At 54.8% G+C, this 19,152-nt stretch overlaps 1 protein-coding gene across 2 annotated transcripts in view; it reads left to right on the top strand.

Moving 5' to 3' along the window:
* Positions 1 to 19,152, top strand: part of ERGIC1 (endoplasmic reticulum-golgi intermediate compartment 1) — a 102,508-nt gene that overhangs the window by 67,058 nt on the left and 16,298 nt on the right. For both annotated transcript variants that reach the window (XM_044777142.2, XM_070517086.1), the window contains exons 5-8: positions 2,225 to 2,349; positions 10,127 to 10,231; positions 14,950 to 15,010; positions 19,090 to 19,152. The exon at positions 19,090 to 19,152 is cut by the window's right edge and continues 38 nt beyond it. In XM_044777142.2, the coding sequence (XP_044633077.1) occupies positions 2,225 to 2,349; positions 10,127 to 10,231; positions 14,950 to 15,010; positions 19,090 to 19,152 (354 nt within the window). The remainder of the gene's footprint in view (positions 1 to 2,224; positions 2,350 to 10,126; positions 10,232 to 14,949; positions 15,011 to 19,089) is intronic.

Raw genomic sequence — 19,152 nt, 5'->3', positions numbered from 1 at the left:
TATCTGTCTGTCTACCTGCCTGCCTGCCTGCAAAGCTATGTCATGTTTGGGTTTTTGTTTTTCTTTTTACATAATTTGGATCCAACTGCATGGGACCTTTCCAGGGTTTCTTGTTTCTTCTGGTAATACCTTGGAGCTGTTCTCATATTACTCATATTATTAGTAAAATAACCACAGCTGCCATTTATTCGGCTCTTACTGTGGGCCAGGCCTTGTCCTGAATCCTTCGGCTGTATTACTGCATTAAGATGAGCGGTCTTCTAGAAGAGTGGCCAAAGGGTGTGGCCTCTGAATCGAGACTCTGTGGGTGCCAGTCCAAGTTCCATTGTTTCTTAGCTGTGAAATCTCACACAAGTTACTTAACCTCTCTGTGCCTCCGTGTCTCCCAATATGGGATGGGTCCAATGATATTATCTTCCCCACAGGGGTGTTCAGATGGTGCGTTCTTCCAAAAAAGGCACTTAGAAGAATATCTAGCACATAGTAAGTGCTGTTTTAATTTTTTAAATCCTCACAAGCCCAGGACAGAGGAGGAAGCTGAGGCCCAGAAAGGTTAGGTAACTTGTTTGAGGTCCCACAGCTACTCAGGGGCGGAACGAGGAACTACACACAAGCCCATGCTGTTGGCCGCTGCCCTGCTCTGAGCTGCCTCTCCCCACATATGGATTTAGCATTCCAGAGAAGGCCGTTCCGTGTTCCATTGACCAGTCCCTGTTGACAGGCACTTGGGTTGCTTCCAGCTGTCGCAATTTCAAATAAGGTTGCCCAGAGCAGCATTGTGCACATGTCCAGACATGTGCGTGTCTGGAAGATGGGCTCCCGGAGGTGGAACTGCTGAGTCAAACGGGGACCTGCTTGCGTTTCTTTTAAACTGAGCACTGCGGCATCAGCGTTCCTGCGGACTACGGAGCCGTGAGCGCCGTTTTCAACAGCTGCATCACGTTCCCTTCTGTGGATGCTTCCCTTTTCCTCTTTTAGGGTTGGCTCACTTAAAATTGCTTCCAGCCGCTCCTTCTGTGTTTGCACCTTCTTTTCTAGTGCCTCTCAGGGAAATTCCTGCATTTCCACAATCTATAGCCGCCCTCCCACTTGCCGCTTGGACCATCTCAAGGAATGCAGCTGGCGTGGGCCTGCCCATTTTGCAGATGGGGAAGCTGAGTCACAGTGAGGAGGTGGAGAGTCACATTGGAGTCAAGGGCCAGGACGCCAGGTCCCAGGTTTCCCATTTAGTGACCTCAGGAACCTAGAAAAGTGCCCAGGCTCAGGAACCCAGAAAAGAAAAGAGGGCAGGCCCTGAAGGAATAGGTGTTGGGTAAAGGAGGTCTGAACGAATGAGCAATGAATGAATGCCTGACTGCCTGAGCCTGTCCCCCTGGTGAACCCAAGGACTGAGGTGCCTAAGCGCTGATGTTTGTTAAGCACTCTTTGCTCACTGTGCATCAGAGCCTGCTCTGAGCATTTCTGCACATGTTAACTGTTGATCCTCATAATCCTGCAAGGAAGGTGTAATTCTTATCAGCCCCGTTTTACAGAGAAAGCAACTGAGGCATCGAAAGGTTGAGTGCCTCAGCCAAGGTTGCCCAGCTAGTGAGAGGCGGGGCCAGGATTCAGCCTTCCTTTGGTTTTTTAATTGAGATCACATTGGTTTATAGCATTATCTAAATTTCAGGTGTACATCATCATATTTTTGACTTCCGTATAGATTACATTGTGTTCACCACCAGAAGTCTAGTTGCCATCTGTCACCGTGCAAATGTCCCCTTTACCCCTCATGCCCTCCCCCCACCCCCTTGCCCTCTGATAACCACCAGTCGATTCTCCTCATCTGTGTGTGTGTTTATCTTCCACGTATGAGCAAAATCAGACGCCCTTTTGACCCTGACCCTCTGCTGCCTCCCTGCAGGCTCGTTCAGCGGTCATCACCCCTCTACCCCGCAGACCTCCGTCCCTGGCCCCGTTAGCTCTGCCTCTCCAGCTCTTTTCCTCTCTTCCTTTTGGGCCACAGGCTATGGCAGGGGACGGGGACGTTGTGGACCTGCTCCCTCTTAGTCCGGCCATCGCTTTGTCCTCCTGTGCTGGCTGCCTTCCTTTCTGTGGCTCTGGGCCCCAGACGTGAGCTCCGTGGAGTGGATGAAGGAGGGGTCCTGAGAGGAGGGGGCTGGTCCCCATGCTCCCCCCATTTCTCTTCATGTCTGTGACCCTCTTCTCTGCTTGGCTCCTTCAGTGGTCGGGCTCGACATACAGGATGAGATGGGCAGGCACGAGGTGGGGCACATCGACAACTCGATGAAGGTCCCGCTGAACAACGGGGCTGGCTGCCGCTTCGAGGGGCAGTTCAGCATCAACAAGGTACGGAGATCCTGCATGGGCCCCTTTTCTCTGCTCCCAGCCCCTCGGTCCCCCTCCTCCCTGAAACTGGATGGCAGAGCCGTGTGCCCACTGGGCCTCCCCGCGGACAGAGGCCCTGCTGGTGGCTCAGGAGGGGGGCTGCTCTTCTCCCCAGCTGGGGAGGCAGTGGGTGGTGAGAGCCTTAGGGTTTGCTGCCCTGAGTTTGAGTGTCAGCTCTACCAGCTCTTGGCCAGGCAACGCCCCACAAGTCACTGGACCCTCTTGGCCTCAGTTTTTACATCTTTAGGTTGAGGCTGTGATGATGATAATAGTACAATGATGCCACCCAAGGTTTGTGTGAGGATTAGGTGAGCTATTACACATTCATTCATTCAGAAACCTTTCATCGAGCACCTTCTGTGAGTCAGGGTGGGTTGTCGGCCCGGGGGCCATGCACGGAGTAGGTGGGCAGAGTTCTGCGCTAGTGGAGGGAGAGGGACAGTATACAAACGGAAAAGCATCTACTGAAACGGTGGGCGCTAAGTGCGGTGATGAGGAATAAAGCAGGGGAGGGGCGAGGGGGCGGGGGTTTGAAAGTACTCGGTCAGCTCCAAAGGACCATGCAGGTGTCCCTGTTGTTCTGTCACTAGAACCAGGAGCTTCGGATCCTAAGTCAAGGATGTGAGGGCGGTGCATTTGGGAGTGCCAAGGAGCCCCGACGAGAGGCTCTTCTCAGCTCTTTTGTATTTTCACAGTAGAGACCTATGAGGTGGCACCATTTTCCAGATGAGGAAACTGAGACCTAAAGAGGTTAAGTATCTTGCCCAAGGTCACACAGCTATCCCCATGTGTCCCACACCTCCCCTTCCCAGTCCCAGCCAGACTGAGCCACTGGCCGCTCCTGGCTGCTGCTTGCCTCCTGTAGCCTCTGCTCAGAACTGCCTTCCTCTAATCCCTCACATCTGAATCAGAGGGTGCAAACTCACTGGCCACACCCAGCCCAGAGATAAGTTCCATGTGTCCTGTACAGCATTCAAACTCGTCAGAGCCAATAGCCAAAGATTCGGAGTCCAGACTTCTGGCTTTTCAAAGTCAGAGGCTCTGGCCACACTGGGCCCATGTTCCACTACAACAGTGATCTGAGCCAAGGAGCAGCCGCCCCTTTACACAGGGCGCTGCTCTCCCTTCCCGCAGGTCCCGCGGGGTGGCTGCAGACTCGGCCCAGGGGCTTGGTGTGACTGGGCCTGTCTCTCCCTCCACGTCTCAGGGCCGCTCCCTCTCCACGTGGTCCCTCCACGTGGACTGTCTAGCAGGGTGGACTACTTCCGCGACCGCTCAGGGCTCCCTGAAGTGCCAAAGCAGAGAATGTCACCTCTGCCACATTTCATGGCTGAGAGTGAGTCACGCGCCAGCTTGGGCTCAGGGTGGGAGGGGCCTGAAGGGTGGGGGGTTGGGAGGTGTGGTTCCTGGGGGCTCTGCATGTTAGCTGCCACACAGGGTCTTTCCTGTGCCCTGGATTTTGTGGCGGCCGTGACGGGAGCCATTTGAGGGTTTTACTCAGGGAGGCAGTGTAGTCGGATTTATGCTGTAAAACTGCACTTTCTAACACAGAGCCACTAGCTACATTCAAGTTAATGAAAATTAAATAAAATTCAGTCCGTCAGTCTCACCGGCCACATTTCAAGTGCTCAGTACCCACACATGGTTAGTGGCTACCATATTAGCACAGATGTAGAATGTTTCCATCATCAGAGAACGTTCTACTGGACTGCAGACCCTTAGAGAAATCGCTGTGGCAGCCGTGTGGGGGCGCACTGGAGCGGCCAGGAGCAGAGGTCATGGGCAGTGGACGTGGCGTGGAGTCGGAGGGCAGCGGCCAGATGAGGGATGTGAAGGCAGCAGGACTCGGTGATCAGTTGGATGAGGGCAAGAGTGGAATCAGAGAAACCTTTTATGTTTCTGTCTTGACATTTTCTCGATATGGAAGCTTGGGGAAGCACGGATTCCATGGGCGGTGGGGCTGGGAATTGCTCGTTCTATCCTGGACACATTTCATTTGGGGTTCCCATGAGAGATGTTAAATTGGAAGCTGGACGTCTACTTCTGGAGATAAGTTCTGGGCTGGAGATGTAAATGTGGGAGTCATCGGTGAATAGGTGACAAGTCTAGCTCAGTGCTGCTCAGAGTGGGGCCCCCAGACCAGCAGCACCAGCATCCCCTGGGAACTGGTTAGGAATGCGGATTCTCGGGCCCTGCCCAGAGCCGCTGACTCTTATAACAAGCCCTCCAGGGGGTTCAGATGCCACTAGAGCCCGAGGATCATTGATCTGAGCTGGATTACCTAAGGAGAGGGTTCAGATACCCCAAGGAGTGAGAACTGAATTCCAAGGTCTGTGAACTTGGTGGGGGAAAAAAAGGACATGTTTATTTTTACTAAACTCAAACTCAAATTTAGCATTTTCTTCAAGGATGAATGTAGGCAACAAACCAGAGTAGTATTAGCAGCACCTGTGACTTTGTCACCAGTAGAAATTGCCGATATTTATATCCCTTTAAAACTGTCACAGGTAATTCAAGGTACTGTTTACATTCGCCACCACTTGGAAATTACAGTAACGAGTTGACCTGTGGCCAGATCTTGTTGTTTATTGCATTAATAAAGAAGCATATTCAAATATTTTTTAAAATATTTTAATTCTGTTTAAATATCATTTTTTTCCTTTGTGATCCTATGTATTTTATGCATTCAGAACATTCTAAGCATTTAAAATATAGGCGCCACCAGACTGGCAAAGGGTCGATGGCACCAGAAATGGAAGAAGGTCAGGACGCTGTAGGAATGCGGTGTGAGCGCTGAGTTTTGGTGCGCTCCAGGGTTTAGAAGTAGGGAGATGGGGAGCAGAGTGACAGAAGGTAGGACAAGGAGCAGGTGACAGGCAGGAGGAAACCAGGCGCGGTGGGCCCTGGAACAGGAGAGAACATACATTAAAGAGGAGGGCCAGTGCTCTAAGGTCAGGGTGTCCCGCTGACCTGTGTGCTGCAGGCACAGCAAGTCCTTGGGAAGCAGAGGACCTGGGACCCAGGTGGCGTGGAGGGTGCCCTGGAGAGGAGTGGGGAAAGGGGGTGGATGAAGTGGTGGTGGGCTCTTGCTCTGCCTCCGGTACCTTCTCTCTGTCCCCACCAAGCTCCCGGAGAGCTGCTGCTCATCCGCTGGTCTGGTTCACGTGCGCGCCTCGGGGCAGCCAGCCCTACCCTTCCCCTGACCAGCCCCTCTGTCATGACCCTTACGTTGCTATTGTCTGTTTCACTTCTTGACTTCTTTTGACCATTGCCCCTGCCTCTTACTAGTTCACTCATACATCGTGCTGTTTATTGAGTGTCTGCTGTATGTCTGGGGTGCAGTGCTGATAGAAACAGCTGTGTTCCCTGCCCTTGGTGGTACTTGTGGTCTATTACAGGGTGACAGCCAACCCACAGATGAACACCTGAACAAGCCAATGTGCAGTTCTGATGAGGCGGCCACAAGGAGAATGAGGGGGGTGCCATGGTGGAGAACAGGAGGAGACCCCCTGAGACAGGGTCGTAAGGGAAGGCCTGTCTGAGGGGTGATGGATGAAGATGAACACACACACACCTCCCAACTGTGGGGGCCCCCCCAGGGGGGGTACGATCACCTGGGTTAAAAAAATGCATCCGCCCAACCAGTGAACCAGGAGCACCCAGGTTTATTCAGCACCCAGTATGGGGTGGGTGCAGGAGACAGCCAGCCCCACACCCTCCTCCCTTGGCAAACATGCCCAAGGCTGCAGTCGGTGCCCCTCAGACAGGCTACGGGTGAGCCAGAAATTGCTCTTTGGGGTCAGACAGACCTGTGGTCGAGAATCCTGGCTACGATGCTCGCTGGTTAGATGGCTCTGGGCAATTTAGCCTTTCTGAGCCGTGGTTTGCTCACCTGTAAGATGGGGATAATAATACTGACCTCACAAGCGTGAGACCTGAACAAATTAAAATACAGAAAGTACGTACTGCGGTGGGGACTGGACAAACCCTGGCGCCCTCCCCACCCTGCCTCCTCTCCCATCCCTGGGAGCCTCTGTAACCTCATCAGCTGGCTTCCATCCTCACATGGGGACAAGTGTGCTCATAAAATGTGCATGGTGACATCCAAGAAACAGGTCTTCTCTGGTCGGGGTGGGCGGGGAGTCTAGGAAATGGTCACACCAGCCCGCGCCCTATGGCTGCCACCTATTAGGTTCTTCCCAAGCCCTTTACCGCTATTAACTCATTTAGTCCTCACAACAACCCTGAGGGTACAAGGCACCGGAGATTAAGTGACCTGCTCAAGGGCCCACAGCCAGCACTTGAACCCAGGCAGCCTGGCCCCAGGCCTCCCTCTTTCCCTCTGCACCCCCCACCCGTTGCTGCTGCTGTGACCAGCTGTGTCCATTCCCTCCAGGTCACAGCTCAGGCCAACCTCTGCCCCCTACCCTTGGAGACCCCCACTCTCCCTTGTTAAAGGTTCATACCTTCGAGAAACTCTCAGTCCAGGGTGCTCAGATGAGAAAGCCAGCTGCACTGAAGGGCAGGCGAGGTTGGTGGCTGGCCCCCAGCCCTTTATCTCCCAGTGTCAGGCTCACCCTTGCCCTGTGGCCTCCTTATCCATCCATCAGGAAGTTGGCCAGCAGCCAGATGTCAGAGTTCACGTGTTCCGAGCTGCACCAGCAGCCCCCGGCAGCCCTGACCCCTCGCTTAATCACCCAGCCTCGCAGGAGGAGGGCAGAATGGGCTGGGGTTTGGCGCCTGGCTCCATCTGTGTGTTTTTAAAATCCATCAGAGACACTGACGTCGGTTCCTCAGTCACAGGCTCTAAAAGCATCGTCTTTGCTTTCTTCAGCGCAGCGTGTGCTGGCATGAGTCAGCCACCTGTGATGGATTCCTGGTGCAGGGGAGTGAGTCACTGAGTCACAGCCTCGTGGGGCGCCCGCGGGTGGCAGATGCGCAGGAGCCAGCCTCCTTGACTCACTTACCTCTGGGAGCGTGAGGCCCAGGCCCCAAACCTGATTGTGAACTCTGCGCATAGCCTGGTCCACAGGAGGCCCCGTGTCACTGCATAGGAGGCCTCTAAAGGACGCATGCCTGATGCGATCAGTCTCTTATGTCCGGGGGTGGCGGGCAACGGGGACTTTAGCCCCAACTTTATCACGCGTATTTTTTATAATACGACCGTATCCAGGTATTATTTATATAGGTAAAAATGAAGCTAAACAATGTTACTAAAATACAACGGGCTTTCCCCTGTGCCCTGCCTGTTTACTTGCTCTTCCCTCTTCTGGAGGGCCCTTCCCTCCCGGCTCTGACGACAAGCGTGTTCGTCCTGTGAACCCAGCCTGCTAACAGCTGCCATTGGCTCTGCACTTGTTCCTTCATTTAATCCTCCCAGTACCCTTTGTGGTTATTATCCCCATTTTGCCAGTGGGGAAACGGAGGTACGGGGGTTACTGACCTTGCCCAAGGTCCCCCTGGCTGGGGAGAGGGGCCGGCTGAGGCCCGTATGTGGAGCTCAGCTGCTCCGCTCCCACAGGTAGTTGGGCTCCTGCAGCAGGCGATGCTGTTGTCCCTGCTTACTCCAACCCAGTGGGTCGCCCCCTTCCCTAGCATCCTGGGCCCAGATCCCAGGCACCACTCCAGCCCACACCACACTCGCTGAGCTCACAGAGGCTGGGCCGTGCCCTGTCAGCCTGGTGCCTCCCACGTCCTTCCAAAGCTCAGGTCCCAGTGAAGACAGGAATATTCCCGTGGGAAGCACACAGCTTTGTGTCTGAGACAGGCGTGCTTAGCAAAGCAGCGGACTCACGTAGGCTGCTGTGTGCCGAGCCGTAGGCCGTATTCTACCTTCCTTCCTCCAAGGCGGCTCACGAAACCTGCACTGAGCTGGAATAAAATAAACCCTGAGTTTTCCAGTAGCATTTGGGGCCTTTTCTAAACAACTCATATCCCTCTTATGCCTCTGTTTCCCGCTACTACCACCCCTCTTTTATTTGGGGTTCAGTAATACCAACCTCTTTTAGTTCCTTACACGTGCGCACAAACTGGGCAGTTTCTGACCTCCACACATTTAGGCTGTTCCCTCTGACCAGATGCCTTTCCCCCTATTCCTGAGCAATGCAGACTCAGCCTCAGAGCCTTAGCACAAGGCAGTCCTTTCTGCTGACAAGTCCCCAGCCGAGGCAGGGGCCCTCCCCATAGTCCCCACAGTCTGGGCATCACTCTGGTCCAATGTGGGTCACACAGAGTCTCATTTTCTGTTCCAAGCCTGTGTCACAGCAGACCAGCAGCTCATCCAGGGCCAGGCTCTTCTCTCTCTCAAAACCTGGCACCTCCAGAAAGACTGGCTCCGCGTGGCCGTCCTCCCAGGGCTGCTGAGGAGAATGGCGTCCTGGCCTCCGTGGCAGAGAGAATCACGTCCCGCTTCAGCGTGCCAAGTCTGGAGTCCAACAGACGTGACACCTGACCTTAGCAGCTTCTTCACTGCTCTGAGGCTCAGTTTCCTTTTCTGTAAAATGGGAATTACCAGGTGCCAAAGTCAAAAATGCTGTTTTAAGGATTCGTGTGATTCATTCATTTGTTCATCCATTCAATAAACATTTATTGAGCGCCTGCTCGGCCCCAGGGTCTGGGGAATCCAGCAACAAATCAGACAGCTCTGCTAGCATGGAGGGCGGACGAGGGCGGGAGAAGAGAAGGTGGCCGGTGACCCTGAGGGCCTTGGCAGGGCAAGGGGCTTGGGGAATGGGGGCCGGGGGCCCTGAGCAGGGGCCTGAGGGAGGTGAGGGAGAGCCATTCAGAAGAGGGTTCCAGGGAGGGGCACAGGCCCCAAGGTGGCACCATGCTGGCAGCATTCTGGGTGCCACAGGGAGGCCAGTGAGCAGAGGAGAAGGTGGTGGGAGAGGAAGCAGAGAGGTTGGACAGAGTAAGTGGCCATTGGCCAGAGCACATGCGGCCTGTGGACCCATGAGGACGAGGCTTCGCCTGGAGAGAGCGGCAGCCTTGGAGGGTTCTGAGCAGAGGAGTGATGGGGTCAACTGGAGGGTTCAGAGGGACCCCTCTGGCCGCTGTTGGGAAGGCTGCAGCCGCCAACCAGTCCAGGGTGGCATTAGGGGTTTGAGAAGGTCAGGTGCTGGGTGTCTTGAAGGTGGAGCTGACAGCGTTCCTGAGGGCGGAAGGTCGGTGTGAGAGGGACGGGGTCAGGATGACCCCAAGGGTTTCGGTCTGAGCGGCTAGGAGGAGGAGGGGCCTTTGGGTGAAACAGGGAGGCCCTAGAGAGTCATGAGGCCCTTGCCGCAGGCTTATCATCAGCATCATTCATTCCCTAGACATTCATTCAGGACCTCTCGTGACTGCGCTCTGCAAGGCCTCGAGACCCAGGGAGGAAAGGAGGCCACCACAGCCCTGCCTTCTAGGATCCCCCAGTGCAGGGTGTTGGAGCAAGTTTGGGTGGACGATGGTCTTGATTTGGGGTTCGAGGAGGCCCTGACCTGTGCTATTCGCCCAGCTTGGCACTTACCATGCATTCACTCACCCCATAACCCCAGCAGCCTCTTCCAATAGCTACTATTATTGCCCCCATTCTAAGAATGAGGACCCTGAGGCTCAGAGAGGGGTGGTGGCCATAGGTCCAAGTCCTATGGCTTGGAGCAAGCTGGGATCCAAATCCAGACCTGTCTGACTCCAGGATGAAACCCTGCACCCCACCCTCTGGGGCAGCCAACCAAATTCCTGAACCTTGCATCTCCCCCAGGTCCCTGGCAACTTCCATGTGTCCACACACAGCGCCACAGCCCAGCCACAGAACCCAGACATGACCCATGTCATCCACAAGCTCTCCTTTGGGGACACGCTGCAGGTGAGTGGGGCACACTGAAGGTGGCATGGCCGGGGTGGGCGTACAGGGGCCGCCTCTGTCCTCCCTGGTCACAGAGGGATGCCTTCCAGGGGGGTCGCCTCCTTTGAGTCTCGGCTCCATACAATAGCTCCTGGGTTCCTTCTGAGCGCGGCTACAGTATCCTCCACAGTGTGCTGGACTTGGAACCTCAGGTAGAGACCAGGTCCTGGCAAGGGACTCACTTCCAGGAGCAAGTCCTGAGTGTGTGTGCTTTCTCTGTGCCAGTGCAGCCTCTGAGGGAGGAGAGGGCCCTTTTGCAGACTGGAGCTGGGCCCAGAGAAGCCATCGTCCAAGGTCCCCCAGCACATCTGTCTGACTCCCCTTAACAGCCCTGTCTGCTCTGCTGCCCAGTGCCCACGTCCATTAAATGGGGGTGGCGCAGTGAATGAGGGATGCTGAGAGTCCCTGTTGCTTTCAACGAAAGGGCCACCTCTGGCAGCCCAGCCAGGCAGTTTCCTACCCATGGCAGCAAGTGCTGACCAGCTCTCTGCCGGCTGTAGGCCTCTCTCTTCTCCACCCCAACCCCGTGGTGCTCCGGGGAAAGTCTCTTACCCCAGTCCGACATAGCGGGACTCGGGGCTCAGAAGGGGGAAGTACCTGCCCCAGCCTTCATGCTGGAATTGGGCCCTGGTCCTGAGCCTGGCTTGATGAGAACGTTTCCTGGGTGGGGTTGCTTTCCGGGTGCCCCCAGGCACAGTGATGTGCACACGGCGCTCACACAGGCCCGCCAGCACACATGCGCACACTATTACAACACCTATATGCACACCCCTCTGCTCAGACTCCTACACACGCTCATCGGATACACACTCGGAGCTGTGCCCTGACATACGTGTACTTATCCATACGCCCTAAGACCCATCCCTGAACACACACCCCACATACACACTCAGATCCTTGCACAGACACAGCACACACACCTGGGTGTACAGCATTCTCACAAGCATTCCCCACACCAGTGCAGTCATCCTTGCACACACACTCACCACCCAGGGGCATGCTCACCAGCCTGTTATGTCTCACATATGGACGTGCATACGCTCCTGCACGCCGCCCCCTCACGGACAGGCCACAGACGTCTGCTTGCCATGGGAGTGCCTAGCAGAGCACCCCTGCGCCAGCCCCGCACTTCACAGGCACCGTCCCCTTCTGCACTCTCGGCAGCCCCAGAGGTAGGTGCTTTATGGTCACCGTTTTACAGATGAGGGAACTGGGGCACAGAGAGGGTGCACTGTGCTGCAGAGCTGGGGTTTGCATTGGTCTGGCTTCGGGCGGCACTGCCGCTCCTGCCTCCCCCTCAGTCCTGAGCCTGCACTGCCCCTCACATGCACACCCGCTCTCACACTGCCTCCTTCCGCCCCACACTCCCCGTGGGCACCTGGTGCTCAGCCCGAGTGGCCCGTCGTCACCTTTCCAGTCCCTCCAGAGACCCCAGAGCTCTTCCTCTTGGAGACAGGGCTCAGGGACAGAGACAGCCCGGCCTCCCCGGGAGCCGTGGGCCAGACTCCCTGTCCACACACTCGGTGAAGCACAGCCGCCTGGGACTGTGGACTCGCCTCCTGCAGGCGAATTTGCGCGGGGTTTGCCACCCACACCCTCCTCTCTCCATCTGCGGGACTGCTGGGCGGAGGGCCCCGCCTGCCTTTCTGTGTTCAAGTCCTGGCTCCACCACTTAGTGGTTGTGTGGCCTCAGACAAATTCTTTCTTCTTGCTGAGCCTCATCTATCTCGTCTGTAAAGTGGGGACAGTGATAGTGCCTGCCTCGTAGGATCGTAGTGAAGATAATTTGAGCTGATGCACATACAGCTCTGAGAACAGTGCCCAGCGCAGTCGGTGGTCAGCAAGAGGAGCCATTACCACTGTGGTTGTTAGCTGTGCCCTCCTCTGCGCCAGACCCGCAGGGCTCACAGCTGCGGAGGATGGTCACCGCCCCCAATGGACCAGAGCTGACCAAACACAGGCAGGTGGTGGGCTGAGCACTCTCCACGCACTGAGCCGTGGGCAGCGCCCCAACTGCCCGTGTACCCGCCAGCCCACCCAATCCTCACAACAGCCCTGGAAGGCACTATGAACTCAGTGTGCACATGAGGAAACTGAGGCACGGGGCCATGAGTCCAGGGTCATGCAGCTCGTTAGTGGCACAGCCACTAACCCAGTCTTTGCACCACAGCACGTTCCGTCCTCCTGGGACTTTGACACTTTCAGCCCGCAGCGAGCGTTACCCGCACTTCATTACCTAGAGAACGCCGCTATGAATGACTCCTTGTTTAATCCCCGCAAAAACCCCCTCAGGGATGCTGGATGGCATTTCTTTTTCCTGATAGGAAACTGGGTCAGAGAGGTTCAGTAACTTGTCCAAAGTCCCACAGCTTGTACGAAACCAGGTGTGTCTGGCCCCAGGTCTACCTTTACTGTGCCTCATCCAGTCCTGGATTCATCAGACCTTCTAGAAATTTCTGCTCTGCACCAGGCTCTGTGCCAGGCCATGGGGCTGCATGATGAACATACAATACCCTTACTCAAGCAAAGAAGCAATCAAACGTAAATGAACATGATACTATAGGACAGGAGGGCTGAGGACAAGAGAGGCCTCGGATTCTGGGCAGTGATCTGAGGGCTAGGGCAGGGTACTCCCCAGCCTGGGAGGTCAGGGAGGGCTTCCCAGAGGAGGTGACCCCTAAGGTGACATCTAAGTCAGCCCTGAAAGATGAGAAGGATTTGGCCAAGCACAGGACAGAGAAGTTCATGGCCAGCCATCTTACACATCACTCTTCTCCTACAGCGCCCACTCTGAGACACACCCAACTGGCCATTTTCATATAAAAGACCCTCCAGGTTACCCTTAGAAAAAGTGGAGCGGCAGGTGTCCACGACATCAGAATGGTGTCCCACCCGTGAGATGCCAAAGCCCTGGGAATGAGGGCTCCTTAGGGTCGGCTGAGAGGGCTCAGAAGCGTCCACCTGGAGGGGAAGCGGGGAGCTGGGTTTTATGTGGGGCGAGAGACCTGCGTTAGATTTGGGAAGGTGGGGTCCGACGAGGCAGGTTGGTGTCTTAGAAAGAGCGCCCACCTGCTGTGTGGACAATGGGCCATGAGGCAAGGCTGGAGACGAGGAGGGTGGGGCAGCTGCAGCCAAAGCCAGGGGGACAGGCCAGGGCTGGGGCAGGGTGGGGCAGAGGAGCGGGGAGGGACTGGGGAGGCAGGGGCCGCAGTCAGTCATGTGTTGCTGTGTGCCACTGGCAGACCAGAAGGACAGTGACAGCCTTTGGCTTAGGCATTGTTATGGTGGAAAGAGGATTTTCTTCAAATGTAAAACACTTAGGTGAGGTCCATCGGCCCATCTGTTGTCCATCCATCTATGCAACAGATCTTCACTGAGCACCTGCTGTTTGCCAGGCCTTGCACGCACTGGTGAGGACGAGCGTGGTCCCTGCCATGTGGAGCTTCCAGTCTAGAGGGGAAGACAGAAGTTAATCGATAATCATACAAATGAATGTAAGATAAAACTGTGGCACGTGACGGTGGGAGGCAGCGTTCTAGCACCCATGTCTCCAAAACCACTGTCCTCTTGGGTCAGAAACCAAGTCTTCAGATGGTCAATCCCAAGGCAGCATGTGGACACACTTCCTTTGGGTTTGTTGAGAGTATGCAGTTCTGTTAAGAGCTCAGTAAACAGGAGCTGAGACCAGGATCGGGAATCATTCAGGCCACCCAGCTACTGCCCATTGTTCCTGAATGGCCCTCTCTGCAGGAGCCTGTCCCCACCCACCTCTCTGACCTCCCTCCTTCCCACTTCTCGCCCCCTTGGCATCCAGGCTCATGCCTGTGCATGTACGGCATGCCTGATTAACTTCCCACTTTCCTGCAAGTCTTGGTGTCAGTGTCACTTCCTCCAGGAAGCCTTCCAGGGTATCTGGCTCAGCAGCTCCTGTTAACTGTGCCCATAGTGACATGCCCCAGGTACCAGGTGTGCCTTGTTCTGCTTTGGATTCTCCTTGAGGCTGACCTGGTTTCCCCTCATCCTCAGAGAAGAGGCAGGATGTGGCCTTCAGCCCCACCCTACAGTAGCCCTTGCCAGGGGGACACAGCTGGGCCAGCTGCCATGAGAAGAGGTCTCTTCACAACTGCTGTGTGTTCCCTGCAGCAGACAGGGTGGGAGGCCAGCATCCCTGGGTCCTCTTTCAGTGGGCTGTGAGATCTCAGGAGGAGCACGCTGGGAGCCAGATCCACCTTTGCTTGAGTTTTCTGTGTTGCTTAATGGAAAGAGCTCAGGCTTGAGGTCAGACAGACGTGGATTTGGAGCTGGGCTCAGCTAGTTATCAGCTATGAGACGCTGGACACGTTTTGGTTCTTCTCCAAGCCTTGGTTTGCTTGTCTGTAAAATGGGCCCGTGGTATATCATTGGGGCATTAAATGAGATGACTCAAAGTTCCCAGGACAGAGTGGCACGTTGTGGGTGCTCAGGATAGGAAGCAAGCTAGTGCCTCCCACGTGGCAGGCCTGTGCTGTGTCTGTGCCCTGTTTCCCACAACTTCTCTACGAGACAGACCCCGCTGGCTCCCCATTTTACACACAGGTAAGGTCCCTAAACAGGCTGCAGCTGGCCGTCCCCCCGTAGCCAGGGCCGGGCTGGAGGTGGCGGCACCCTGGAGTCAGTCCCCTTGCTGTGTTTCTCCACAGGTCCAGAATGTCCACGGAGCTTTCAATGCTCTCGGGGGAGCCGACAGACTCACCTCCAACCGTACGTACCCCATGTCCTTGGGAACGGCCTTCTGCTCCAGGATTCCCAGCACAGCAGAGAGGAACGGGGGCACGTGGGGGGACGTTCCTCAGGCGCTCACTGTCAGCCACGCAGTTAGTGCTCCGTTCCCGCAGGTAGCCTTGTGAGCAAGGAGGACTTGTCCCTGTCTTACTGAGAAGGGAAGAAAAGCGACTTGTCCTGGGGAAAGCAGGTGGCAGCCCTGGGCACCTCCTAAGTCCTCAGTGAATACCAGCTGTTATCATCATTATTGTTAGCATTAGTGCCACTCAATCGTTCTTAGTTGAGATAATCACCTTAGATCCCACAGGGATGGTGGCACCGTGAGAACAGGGCTGAGGGTGGCTCAGTCAGGTCCGGCTGCCTGGGCTGCCTCCCCCATCTCTCCCTCCCGCTGCCTGAACCCCTCCCACCCACACAGGCCCCACCCTGCCTGCTCCCTCCTCGCTCCCAGCACCTCGGCCCGGATTAAAGAGAGTGCCCATCTTTACATCCCAGCGGAAGGACGTGCGTACCTACACAGGTGCACTCGCACGTGGGGCCTTGGACGTGTACACAGAACGGGTCCAGGAGGCCTGTCTGCAGGTGGAGCCTGCGGGATAGGTTATCTTGACTTTTCTTATTTTCTCACCTGAGCTCACTTTTTTCACCCATATGTCATTTATCATTTCTTAAGAGACATTTACTCTCTAACAGTCAGAAATCTAAGCAAAATGAACATCCCTCCACAACCTGCCCCCCCGGCACTTTAAGCTTTTCGTTTATCTGGGTCCCTGGACGCCTTGTCCGTGAGCAGGGGCCCCTTTTCCCAAGTGTGGATAGCACCTTGCCCTCTGACCTCTGTCCTTGGTGGTATTACATCACCACAGTTGCCGTAGGGCTTTTCCCGTGGTGACCGAGGCGTGAGTGGCTGGTGGCGGCTCCGCTGTGCTGCTGCGGTCAGTGTCTTTTCATGGAGAACGTCCGTGGTTTCTGGGTTTCACCGTCGCAGTGATGCCTTCGATGTTTATGGTGTTGGTTTTCCGTTACCCCATTGCTTCCAAGCGGGGTGCATGCCCATGCGTGCTGCTTCCAGCGCAGCAGGGGAGATGACTCTCCGTGTAAGGGCCGCGTGTCGTCCCAGGGTGGCCGTCCACACGCTCTCGCAGTTAGCATGGGCTCCTCCCCCTCCCAGTGCTGGAATAGGGTCAAGCTAGGAAGGCCCAAGTGTGCAAGCTCACAGAGGGGGTGGACAGAAAACCTTTCCCTCTCTGGGGCTGGTGACACAAGCCATCTCAGGTGGCTCCCCTGGAAAGGGAAGTGCATTAGCTCAGGCAGCAGACGGACAGAGGCCTGGCTGGCTGTCATTTCCTCAGCTCCCGAGCCTGGTGCCCTGGGCCTTTGCCTTTGAGGGTCCCTCTGCTCCCAGGTCTTCCCATGGGGGCCGCTGCTTGTCATTCAAGTCTCAGCTCAAACGCCACCACCTCAGAGAGGCCCTCCTTGACCACCTGATCTAGCTTAACCTGCACTCCTGGTAACAAACCTGTTTTTCTTCCCAGCAGAGACCCCTATCTTTGAAGATACTGAGGAGTGATGGTTGATATTTTAGCTATGACAATGGCATTGTAGTGGTGATTTTTTTTTTTAAGAGTCTTTATCTTTTAGGAAAACAACTGAAATATTAGTGGATGAATTGATGTGACGTCTGGGATTCACTTCAAAATAAAACGGGGGAGGAGGCGTGGTGGGGTAAAGAGGAAGCAGAATTGGCCATGTGTAATTAATTGCCGAAGCTGGGGAATGGGTACCTGGGAGTTCGTCATACGATTCCCTGTTTTTTGTATGTTTGAATTTTTCCATAATAAGATATCAAGAGGGAGGGAGGGAGTGGGAAGATTACGTGGGCCTGCCTGGATCGGGTTGGAGCCAGCAGCCCCTAGGAGGAGCGGGCTGACAGAGAATCCACGTGGATGTCATTAGGTGCAGGGTCTAGTGGGCATTTGGCAAATTGTATCAAAGGCCTTAATCATGGGCATTGCCTTTGAGTCATCAATTCTACTCACAGAAGAGCAAGCTAAGGAAATAATTAAGAGAATGTGCAAAGATTTAGGAAAATAATGTTCATTAGTTCTTTGTTTATGAGAGTGAAAATGAGGAAGAGCATCAGTGTCTGGCCACGGGGCTTGGTTGAGGACGTTGAACGAGGCCACACCGTGCGGTGCATGCGGCCGCAGACCGTGATGTGTGAGAACCTCGCTGGCATTCCGGCAGCAAATGTTTGTTGAGCACCTCCTGAGTGCCAGGCGCTGCGCCGGGTTACGGAGGCAGATGAAACCAGCATGTGGAGCTTGCAGTCTGTGTCTTAGGCCTGGAAAGGTGTCTGTGAGGTTCAGTTCTTAGAAAAAGGTACAGTATGATCCAATTTTAGGAAAACGTAAATATATGTATAAATATAATTCTGGCAGCTTGTGCATGACAATATGAATCCACGGTTTTCTGTGGATGGTGGATTCGTGGGTGGTTTTTATTTTTTGCTTATGATCATCTGTGTTTTATACATATTTTAACAGGACTGTAGGGTGTGGTCTTCGTGAGGCATTCACCCTTTCATTCCTTCGAGTTTTTAGCCCGGGGCAATGGGCATTTGGAACACGATGTTCATTGGTGGTCTTTGGGCTCCTGGTTTCAAATGCAGGTTCTGAGCACCACCCCAGACCTGAGTGGGAATCTCCAGGATGAGGCCCAAGCGTGTGCCTTTTAAATCCTGGGTGACTGAAGAGCTCTGCGGGGCTGAGCAGAGGGGTGCTGGGGTCTCATGGGCTTAGGCTGAGGCTGCAGGGCTTGTCCCAGGTTTTCAGAGGAGTCAGGTCTCAAGGCAGTTCAGGCAGCACTGTCCTTTCCTTACCGGGATGTGGTATTGGCAGGCAGAGGCCATGAACGCCATCCACATCGCCTACCCTCTTACCGGAAGATGAGTCCAAGGACTCAGGAGTGACTCGGGCCTGAGACCAGGTTTAGAACCCACAGGCCTCAGTTTCTGTGTTGTTGTAGCTCTGTGGTCCCTGGCCTGGGATTCTAGAAGGCAATAATAGAGGGGTCCTGTGTGCCTCTTAGCATCCCAGAAGGCCCAAGGGAATCCATCCTTCCCCGGGTGACATTAGGCAGCTTTGGGCCAGCATTCTGTCAGCCTAGAGCTTGATTCTGGTTACCTCATGCTTATCAGAAGCTGATTCATCTGCTCTTCCATTCATGCCTCTGACCAGTCACCCCTCCATCCATCCATTCATTCAATAAGCATTTGTCACTGTCCACTCCGTACCAGGCCCTGCATGGGGTTCTGGGGACACAGGATGAGTAAGGCTCGATGCCTGCGCCCCGCAGCCTCCCCCATCCAGCGGGGTGGGGTAAGGGTTACAGTGGAGTGTGGCAGGGCCCGGTGGAGGGGGAACTGATCTCCCATTAATTGAAAATGGGGAAAGAAATTAATCAGTGCTTCATAGATGGAGTTTTTCTGGTTGGTGGGTCTTTCTTTTAAAAACTGAAACCCAGTTTGTTTCAAAAGTAACAATATTCAAACAGGACAAGAGGGTGTACGATGAAATGTCGTCTTTATCAAATCCTGCCATCCTCCCCAGAGGCTAAAACTGGTAATAGTGTCTTGGGGATCTTTCCAGAAAAATCTTCTGTACAGTCACACATCTAGAGAGAGTGAGTCTTCCCTGCCCCCAGTACGTGGAAACATGTTCTTCGCCCTGTTCTGTAGCTCGGTCCTTTCCACTTAACAATACCTCTTGGAGAGTGGCCTCTCAAGGCACCCGCTCTTCAATGGTTGCCCTATTGATGGACATCTGGGTCGTTTCCAGAGTTTTAATATTATATGCAGTGCAAGAGTCACAATGCTGCAGGCAGAGTCTCTCAATTCCTGGGGTCCAAGGGGAGAAGATGTAGGGGGGTCATTGGTGGTGATAATGTGGGCATGAGCCCACCGCCAGCCCTGACAAGGCCAAGCAGGTTTAGGGTTGAAATGATGTGGAAGGAGCTGCCAGCCATCCCTGCTTCATCCCACTGTGTTCTTCCTGCAGCCCTCGCCTCCCACGACTACATCCTGAAGATCGTGCCCACGGTGTACGAGGACAAGAGTGGCA

The sequence above is a fragment of the Equus asinus genome, chromosome 9 (genome assembly GCF_041296235.1).
Source record: "Equus asinus isolate D_3611 breed Donkey chromosome 9, EquAss-T2T_v2, whole genome shotgun sequence".
Classification (NCBI taxonomy): domain Eukaryota; kingdom Metazoa; phylum Chordata; class Mammalia; order Perissodactyla; family Equidae; genus Equus; species Equus asinus.
Note: the sequence above shows the minus strand (reverse complement) of the source record. Positions and strands in the feature narration are given on the sequence as shown.